The sequence below is a fragment of the Gekko japonicus genome, unplaced genomic scaffold (genome assembly GCF_001447785.1).
Source record: "Gekko japonicus isolate JY-2015 unplaced genomic scaffold, Gekko_japonicus_V1.1 scaffold3850, whole genome shotgun sequence".
In the NCBI taxonomy this organism is placed as follows: Eukaryota; Metazoa; Chordata; class Lepidosauria; order Squamata; family Gekkonidae; genus Gekko; species Gekko japonicus.
In genome coordinates, this window is record NW_015171619.1 from 46,457 (window position 1) to 56,734 (window position 10,278).

General features: G+C 51.1%; 1 protein-coding gene across 1 annotated transcript in view; it reads left to right on the forward strand.

The window, feature by feature from the left end:
• LOC107117768 (ryanodine receptor 1-like) overlaps positions 1–10,278 on the forward strand; it is a 114,834-nt gene that overhangs the window by 42,445 nt on the left and 62,111 nt on the right. Inside the window, exons 17-21 of the mRNA XM_015419931.1 lie at positions 1,017–1,177; positions 2,533–2,698; positions 4,780–4,866; positions 6,100–6,326; positions 8,132–9,056. Of these exons, the coding sequence (XP_015275417.1) occupies positions 1,017–1,177; positions 2,533–2,698; positions 4,780–4,866; positions 6,100–6,326; positions 8,132–9,056 (1,566 nt within the window). The remainder of the gene's footprint in view (positions 1–1,016; positions 1,178–2,532; positions 2,699–4,779; positions 4,867–6,099; positions 6,327–8,131; positions 9,057–10,278) is intronic.

Below are 10,278 nucleotides of genomic sequence, written 5' to 3' on the forward strand. Positions count from 1 at the left end.
TACAAGTGGAAACGCTTCTGTTCCTTTCTGAACACTGACGCCTTTATGGCCACAACTGCTGGCCTCGATAAGGTTTTTACGTCCGTCTTATCACTGGCTGACTCGGGGCTTACCTTCTCCTCGTTGAAGTTTTACCTGGCCGCGTTATCGGCCTTTCATGTTCATGTGGATGGTTGCACCCTGTTTTCCCATCCCGTTACCAAACGTTTCCTGAAAGGTTTACTACGTTTGTACCCTCCAGTCAAAGCTCCAGCGGCTTTATGGGACCTTCCCTTGCTCTTGCGCCAGCTGACGATACGGCCCTTCGAACCCCTCGCCACCTGTCAGCTGAAGCTCTTGGCGTGGAAGACGGCATTCTTCGTCGCCGTCACCTCGGCCAGGCGAGTTGGTGAACTCCTGCCTTTCCGGCATGACTCGCCATACTTGTCCTTCCTCCTGGATGGTGTCCGCCTGGTGCCGGACATTTCATTTCTGCCCATCTGTAGTCGGAAGTCTTCCTCCCTGATTTTTATCCTGACCCAAAATCACAGGAAGACAGACTTATGCACACTCTAGACGTGAAGCGGGCCCTCCTCTTTTACCTGAGTAGGACACGCTTCACCAGGCAAACCTCTAAGCTGTTTGTCTCATACGCTACACCCCGTGTGGGCACCCCAATCACTGCCCAACATCTATCCAAGTGGATCGTAGGTCTGATAGAACTGTGTTACCTACTGGCGAAACAGCCGTTGCCAGGCCCGGTACGGGCTCCTTCCACCAGGGCTGTCGCTACTGCGTTCCTGAAGGGAGTACAGCTGCAAGACATTTGCAGAGCCGCAAATCTCCTGTGGCAGCCATTTTGGAGTGGCACTCATCACCCCCTCCCAAAGTTCACAAGGTGTCCACAGGCTCAAAAAGGTTGGGGACCCCTGCCTTAGAGAATCCTGGAGGCTTTGAAACCATCCCTGTTTATTATAATGATTTATTTCTTGCCTCTCTCTCTCTCTCTCTCTTTCTCCCCCCCCCCACCTTTGTAGTATTACTATTCAGTCCGGATCTTCGCAGGCCAAGAGCCCACCTGCGTCTGGGTGGGCTGGGTCACGCCCGACTACCACCAGCATGACGTGAATTTTGACCTCACCAAGGTGCGCAACGTCACCATCACCATGGGCGACGACAAGGGAAACATCCATGACAGGTGAGAGTGTTCGCCTCCTCTCCAACGCCTTGCAGCTCTGTTGAAAGGGGATTATGGGTAGGGTGGCCACCTCTGAGTTGGGAAATACCTGGAGATTTGGGGGTGGAGCCTGAGGAGGGTGGGGTTTGGGGAGGGGAGGGGCTTCATTGGAGGTCTAATGCCCTAGAGCCCGCCTTCCAAAGCAGCCATTTTCTCCAGGTTGAAAACCCAGATCTCCAGCCGCCACAGAGGTTGGCAACCATAATTATTCGGCTTATGTTTTCCTCACTGAAAGCACGGGAAGATTGAGCGAAGACTGGAGATGGGCTGTTGGGCCCTGGAAGGAGGAGAGATTTAGGGGGAGAAATTTAGGGCAAAAGGCTCTACATCTGACATTAGCACTACAGATAAGATTAGAATTTCAACAGCCAATCCACATGCAAAAGAACCTCCTCAGGAAAGCTCCTCCATTAGCATGTCACAGCCTGGGGAACTCCTACAAGATAATGACTCAGCCCTACCCCACCTTCCTGAGTAGATATAAATTACCTGCCTACCATTTTTCTTCTCCCCTTGACACAGAGAGTCCTCCATCTTTCTGTGTTATACCTCTGAGGATACCGAAGTAGTAACAAAAAAACTGTGCTGGAGTTTCGCTAATAAATTTGAAATATTAAGCAAAAAGATTTCATACAAAAGCCTGTACAATATTTGCCGTTCAACTTCATTCGCCCATGGAAAGGCTTTTCTAGAAACTGTTTCTACAATGTATTAGACCATCCTGAGGGATCCACGAAATTGTTGATGATGAATCAGTTGAAATGAAATAGAGAGACACCACATGTATACATCATTGTTCAGAAGAAGACTTGTGTCGAAATGGCAGAACATTCCGGAGATCACCGTCTTCACTTGCATTTGATATGTTATGCAAATATTGTACACTCTTTTGTATGAAATGTTTTTGATTCATATTTCAAATTTATTAGCGCAAACTCCTGCACAGTTCTTTGGTTGCTACTTCGGTCTGTTCAGGGACTGTGGCCATCAGTTTTAGACATACCTCTGAGGATGACGGTCACAGCTACTGACGAAACGTCAGGTCCTACAATGCCAAGACCATGGCCAGACAACCCGGAAAATCGACAACAACTAATGAACTCTGGCCGTGAAAGCCCTCGACAACATATTAGGTTTATATTGTTGTGATTTAATTAATTTTCTTGTTTTAGTGTTTTGTACAGTTTTTGTAAGTTTCCCTGAGACTGCTTTGCAGAGAGGGGGGGGCTATAAATCAAATAAATAAATAAATAAATTTAAGTACCTGAGGAAAGATGTCTTTGAGGGGTGCTTTCAGCCGTCTGTCTCTTCGACAGCGTCAAGCGGAGCAACTGCTACATGGTCTGGGGAGGGGATTTCGTCAGCAGTACCCAGCAGACCAGGGTCAGCACCGTGGACCTGGTGATCGGCTGCCTCGTCGACCTGGCGATGGGACTGATGACCTTCACAGCCAACGGGAAGGAAGTCAACACCTTCTTCCAGGTGGGCAGAGATGGAAAGGCCGGACAGAAGGATGGAGGATGCTGTTCATATGCATCGGCCTAAAGCTGGGGTCCCCAACCAGTGTTCCCTCTAAGCTGAGTTAGTGTGAGCCAGCTCACGGTTTTCTAGCCTCCGGCTCACATGTTTTCATCTCAGCTCAGGAAGGAGGGCTCCAGAGCAATCTAATTGATGCAGGAGCCAAATCGCTCGCTCACAACTTTAATGCCAGGAGCCTACAAAGCAGAATTTTTGCTCACAAGACTCCACAGCTTAGAGGGAACATTGTCCCCAACCTTTTTGAGCCTGTGGGCACCTTTGGAATTTTGACACAGTATGTTGGGTGCTAATTGATGCAGGAGCCAAATCGCTCGCTCACAGCTTTAATGCCAGGAGCTCACAAAGCAGAATTTTTGCTCACAAGACTCCACAGCTTAGAGGGAACATTGTCCCCAACCTTTTTGAGCCTGTGGGCACCTTTGGAAGTTTGACGCAGTATGTTGGGTGCTAATTGATGCAGGAGCCAAACCGCTCGCTCACAACTTTAATGCCAGGAGCCTACAAAGCAGAATTTTTGCTCACAAGACTCCACAGCTTAGAGGGAACATTGTCCCCAACCTTTTTGAGCCTGTGGGCACCTTTGGAATTTTGACACAGTATGTTGGGTGCTAATTGATGCAGGAGCCAAACCGCTCGCTCACAGCTTTAATGCCAGGAGCTCACAAAGCAGAATTTTTGCTCACAAGACTCCACAGCTTAGAGGGAACATTGTCCCCAACCTTTTTGAGCCTGTGGGCACCTTTGGAATTCTGACACAGTATGTTGGGTGCTACTGGGAGCAGGGGGCGGGGCTTCTTGCATGTGCCCACCCCCTGGGCTCCTTACCGCCGGAGCGCCGCTCCTGTGTGCTCCCGCAGGAAATGACCCCTGGGCGGGAGAATGACATGAGCTGCTTTGGGTCCCCGTTGAGAAGAAAGGCAGGGTATGAACAAAGTAAATGAAATCAGTGTCCCGAGAGTTTCTAGCTCCGGTTGCCGAAAGAGTTGCCAATACTGGGTTGGGTACTGCCTGGAGATTTTGGGGGTGGAGCCTGAAGAGGACAGGGTTGGGGGAGGGGAGAGAGGTCAGCGGAAGAAGAAGACGAAGAAGAAGAGGAGACTGGATTCATACCCCGCCCCTCATTACCCAAAGGAGTCTCAGAGCGGCTCACAAACTCCTTTCCCTTCCCCTCCCCGCAACAGACACCCCATGAGCAGTGCTCCCCCTCTCAGCTGTGGAGTCCTGTGAGCAAAAACTCTACTCAGTGAGGTTACTGGCATTAAAGTTGTGAGCGAGCGATTTGGCTGCTGCGTGTATTAATTTGCTCTGGAGCCCTCCTTCCTGAGCTGAGCTGAAAACGTGTGAGCCGGAGGCTAGAAAACCGTGAGCTGGCTCACGCTAACTCAGCTTAGAGGGAACAGTGCCTGTGGACTGCTCTTGAGAGAACAGCTCTGGGAGAACCTGTGACTGACCTGGGGTCCCACCAGCAGCTGCATGTGGAGGAGTGGGGAATCAAACCCGGCTCTCCCAGATTGGAGTCCACGCTCCTAACCACTACACCAAACAGGGGTGTGATGCTGTAGACTCCGCCCTCCAAAGCAGCCATTTTCTCCAGGGGAACTGTTTCCTGCAGACTGGAGACCAGTGTTCCCTCTAAGCTGAGTTAGTGTGAGCTAGCTCACAATTTTTTAAACTCCAGCTCTCATATTTTTGTCTTCACTCTGGAAGGATGGCTCCAGAGCAATCTAATTTATGCAGTAGCCGAATCGCTCGCTCACAACTTTAACGCCAATAGCTCACAAAGTAGAATTTTTGCTCACAAGACTCCACAGCTTAGAGGGAACATTGCTGGAGACCTGTTGTAATTCCGGGAAAACTCCACCTGGGAATTGGCAACCCCTAGCCAACCCACCATGTGGCATGCAGGAGGTTTTTCCAGTGCCCTTTAAAGGGGAGAGAGACTGTATCGCTGAGAAGCCTTTTTTAAGACGACCAGCCTCTTTCTCTACGTTTCTATTGTGTTTTCTCGCATCCCATCCACCCAGGTGGAACCAAACACCAAGCTGTTCCCCGCCGTCTTCACCCTCCCAACGAGCCAGAACGTGATCCAGTTTGAACTGGGGAAGCTGAAGGTAAGAGGCACCCCCTCAAAAGGGTATGTGGCCTGGCAGAACAGCGGGAAAACTTGCAGACGGGTCTCTTGGAGTGATGCTCTTCTCTTTTTTCTTTTTTTTTAAATCAATAAAGGTTTATTCAAGGTTTTCAACTTGTAACAATGCAAGATTATAACAACAATATGATGAGAAGAGCAAAAGGAATAACAACAAACATTAGTTAGCATTATCTAAATACTTAAGGAGGTATCATTATGCTTATTAACATAACATCTATCTTGCTACTAACTACAGTTCATTGATGGGTTAGTAGCTTTACCCTATATGTTACGCTAAACAATTCTATATTCAGAAACAAAGCCAGTATTTATCATTAACAGAAGAGGGAACCACTTCCTTTTCTGAGAGAAACTGAATTACTGGAAACCGCTTACATACAAATGGCGTTTGATAATCCTCGCTAGTGTGATTTGCTATGCCATCCGCTATTTTCCCCATAATAAATTGCATCCAAAGCTTATCATAAAGGTAAATGTAAAGGTTCCCTTGCTCGAAAGCCAGTCGAGTCCGACTCTAGGGTTGCGGTGCTCATCTCCGTTTCAAAGCCGAAGAGCCAGCGCTGTCCGAAGACATTTCTGTGGTCATGTGGCCGGCATGACTAAACACCAAGGCGCATGGAACGCTGTTACCTTCACACTGAAGTGGTACCTATTGATCGACTTGCAATTTCTTGCTTTCGGACTGCTAGGTTGGCAGGAGCTGGAACTAGAGACGGGAGCTCACTCCGTCATGCGGCACACTCGGGTTTCGAACTGCTGAACTACCAACCTTCCACAGCCTGCAGTTCAGCGTCTTAACCACTTGAGCCACCGCAGCTCCATGTAAAACTTATCATACCACAGGTCTAATGACAGGCCTGAGACTGATTTCCATCTAGCGGCTACAGTAATTCTAGCTGCAGCCAGTAATAAAGAGATTGTTTCTGTCATCTGTTTTTGGGGAAGAACCTCCGGCCACACTTCAAGTAATATTAATTCAGGACCAAAAGGTATCGCCAGACCAGTTATCTGTCTGATGGCCGTTTGTTATGTCAACCCAGAATTTTTGGATACAGGGGCACTCCCACCAACAGTGCCAGAATGTCCCAGGAAGACCACAGTCTTTCCAGCATAGTGGGCTGGTTGTTCTATTTATGTTAAACAACCTTGCAGATGACGCTCTCTCTCTCTCTCTCTCTGCCTCCCCTGGCAGAACATCATGCCGATCTCGGCCGCCATGTTCCGCAGCGAGCGGAAGAACCCGGAGCCGCAGAGCCCGCCCCGGCTCGTCATCCAGATGCTGACCCCCATGACCTGGAGCCGCATGCCGAACGACTTCCTGCGGGTGGACGTGGGCCGCATCAGTGACCGGCACGGGTGGATGGTGGAGTGTACGGAACCGAATATCATGATGGCCCTCCACATCCCCGAAGAGAGTCGGTGGGTCCCCCGCAACCGACCCCCTGCGGGGACAGAGCTGAGGACCCCGAGTCCTGGCACACTGGGTGGTCTCTGTGAGTGGGTCTGCGTTTGCCTCCTTGGGGGAGGACATGGCAGACCTCTCATCAGTGACCTTGATTAGACAAGCTGCTTAGACAGAGTCAGGATTCAAAATGATCTAGAGAGGCTGGAGCAGTGGGCTGAGACAAATAAGATGAATGTCAATAGAGAGAAGTGCAAAGTCCCACACTTAGGTACAAAAAAAATCAAAGGCACAGATATAGAATGGGAGGGACTTGGCTTCACAGCAGCACGTGTGAAAGGGATCTGGGTGTTCTGGTTGATCACGAGCTAAACATGAGCCTTGCAGTGCGATGTGGCTGTGAAGAAAGCGAATGCAATCTTAGGATGCATTCACAGAACCACAGTGTCCAGATCACGGGAGGTGGTAGTTCTGCTCTATTCTGCGATGGCCAGGCCTCACCTGGTGTACCTTGTCCAGTTTTGGGCACCACATTTTAGGAAGGATGTTGAGAAGCTCGAGCGTGTCCAGAAGAGGGCAACCATGGTGGTGAGAGGGTTGGAATCTAAGTCTTATGAGGAAAGGCTGAAAGAGTTGGGTTTATTTAGCTTGGGAAAGAGAAGGCTTAGAGGGGACATGATGGCAGTCTTCAACTATCTGAAGGGCTGTCATGTAGCAGATGGAGCAGATCTATTCTCTCTTGCTCCGGATTGCAAGACTAGATCTAACGGGTGGAAATGACAAGGGAGTCGTTACTGGCTAAATATCAGGAGAAACTTCCTGACTGTAAGAGTGGTTGAGCAGTGGAACAGACTGCCTCGGGAGGTGGTGGAGGCTCCGCTGGACGTTTTCAAGCGGAGGCTGGACGACCATCTTTTGGTTCTGTTGTAGGGCTATCTTTCAGCTATGCTCCCGCAGAGTGCAGGTGGTTGGACTAGATGACCTGCAGGTTCCCTTCCAACTCTAACATTCTATGATTCTATATCCAAAACTGGATTTCCAGTTTGTTTTGTTATTGTGGTGGAACATGCCTGCTCTCGCCTGCAGGCTCTATTCCGCCCTGTCCTCCAAAGTTTCCAGAACAGTTGGAGAGGCTTATCTTTCTCTTCAGTAGCCCGCCACCTCCATCTGACCTTTGTAAGGAAGTGCCCACTGGGAGGGTCAGGGCTCCCAACTTCCCTTCCAAATTCTGAGGCCTTGCCTCTCTGTCTTCTGCTGCCCAGCTGGGTCACCACGCAGACGGTTTACGGCCTTGCATGCCCCTGCAGGAATAGCCACTGGCCCACTGCCTGCCTTTCCCCTGGTGCTCTTTTTAAGATAGCGTGTCCAAGACAGTGGAGGTCTAAGTGGTACAGAGAACCCCTGCCAGCATCAGAAGTTATAAGGGAAGGGCAGCACAGAAATTGAACCAAATAAATGTTCATAAGCACAGCAGCAGATTGAGCAAGAGATTCAAAAGAAATGGGTAGAACACAGATCCTCTGTCCCACTCTCTAGATATGCCCTATCAGATATTAAAATAGGACAGGCTCCTATAGCTTGGGAAGTTACATATCTCTACAGAGTTACCATTACCTTAAAGTTTGCTCCAGCTCTTTTGGTGAGTACATGGTCAATGGCTGACTTTCCAGTGGAGAGGTCTGTGAGTCTTCTCATGGACTCAGCGCCCAAATACAAGAGACCTCCTTCCTCCTGCAAGGAGTTTTTATCACCTCCCTTCCCCCCCCAACCAGGTCACCGTACCCCCTAATGTCAAGTCCTTTCCCGCCCACCTCTCCACCAGGTGCATCGACATCCTGGAGCTGTCCGAACGGCTGGAACTGCTGAAGTTCCACTCGCACACCCTGAAGCTGTACTGCGCCGTCTGCGCCCTGGGCAACAATCGGGTGGCGCACGCCCTGTGCAGCCACGTGGACGAGTCGCAGCTGCTGTACACCATCGAGAGCAACCACCTGCCAGGCCTTCTCCGCAGCGGCTACTATGACCTCCTGATCAGCATGCACCTGGAGTCGGCCAAGCGCTCCCGCCTCATGATGAACAGCGAGTTCATCGTCCCCATGACGGAGGAGACCAAGACCATTAAGCTCTTCCCGGACAGCAGCAAGAAACCCGGCTTGCCCGGCGTGGGCATGAGCGCTTGCTTGCGCCCTCCGCTGCACTTCTCGGACACCTGCTTCATCAGCACCAACTCCGAGCTGTACCAGCTGAGCCCGTCCATCCCCTTAGACTCCCTGAAGGTCAAGGCCATCGCCATGCTGACCGAGGCCGTCCAAGATGGCGGGCAGCACACCCGCGACCCCGTGGGGGGCAGCGTGGAGTTCCAGTTCGTGCCGGTCCTCAAGCTGACTTGCACCCTCCTCATCATGGGCGTCTTCGAGGACGAGGACGTCCGCCACATCCTCAAGATGATAGAGCCCAACGTGTTTAGCGAGTCCAAGGAGGAGGAGGAGGTGGCCGAGGCTGGCGGAGAGGGTGGGGAAGAAGGAGAAGAGCAGGCAGAGGAGGAGGAGGAGGAAGCAGCGGAGGAGGAGGAGGAGGACGAAGGGGCAGAGAAAGAGGCGGGAGGGGGGCAGAAGGAGGAAGCTGAGGAAGGCGAGACGCGGGAGCTGAAAGCCATCGAGGCCGGGGAGGCGGAAGCCAAGGAAGACGAGGAGGGACTGGAGGAAGGCCTGCTGCAGATGACCCTTCCCGAGTCTGTCAAGTTGCAGGTAAAGTGCCGGCTTCGCGGCTTCCCTTCCTGCTGTATTTATTTATTTTTCATATTTATACCCCGCCCTCCCCAGTGGGCTCAGGGCGGCTAACAAGGGCAGGCCATTAGCCATGCCATATATAAAACACATGAAAACATAATAAAACATCCAACATTAAAACCACAGTGCTCAATCCATTACTAATGTCCTAAGTCCAAGATGGTAACTCCACAGTTCCAGATGGTGCTCCCCTGATGCACGTGTCCAATGACGACGGCATCAGATCTTCTACCGTTTCCCGGTTCTTCCTCGGGCCTCGTCAATGCATCCTTTAAAATACATTGACGGTGGTGGTATAATGGGGCGGCGGCTCCCACTCAAAGGCCTGGCGGAAGAGCTCCGTCTTGCAGGCCCCCGGGAGCTCGTTCCACCAGGTAGGAGCCGCCACCGAGAAAGCCCTGGCCCTGGTCGCGGCTAGTTTAATGTCCTTGGGACCCGGGATGACCAACAAATTTTGGGTCCCTGACCTTAGTGCTCTTGGGGGAACATGTGGGGCAAGGCGGTCCCTCAGGTAGGCTGGACCCTGGCCATATAGGGCTTTATAGGGCTTTGTGTCCCTCCCCGATAATTCACCTAATCTTGGGGACTCTCCCCCGGTAGCTTCGCGGCCATTCCCAAACTCAGGGGCAAAGAGCGAGCAGTCCAGTTCCCAAAGAGTGGACTGTCCACGTACCTCACTTCTGAAAAGTGAATCAATGCGAATGCAGGCGACGGTGTGTTCCAGAGAGAGAGAGCAGGAGCCTTGTGCAGGCAGCATGGTTCCCGCCGCTAGATTTCATTTGAGAAGTGCCTGAAATTACTCAATTTGCGATAACAGGAAATATTAAGTGAGGGGGAGAGAGATACAAGGAACCGGGGGTGGGGGGCAGTTTGGTAATCTCACCCACAAAATCTCCCACTGCAGGATTCTTGAAGATCTCAGGGCTTTGAGCCCAGCGAGCCCCGGTCCGCCCTCTCTTTCCGCTCCGGCTACTCTCAATATTCCCTGCTTCCTGAAGCATATTTATTCCTCATCAGGCTGTTCCCGCCACTAGATTTTATTTGAGAAGTGCTTGAAATGGCTCAAATTGCGATACAGTAAATGACAAGTGTGTGTGTGGGGGGGATACCAGGAATCAAGGAGGCAGGGCAGTTTGGTAATCTCATCCACAAAATCTCCCACTGCAGGATTCTTGAAGGT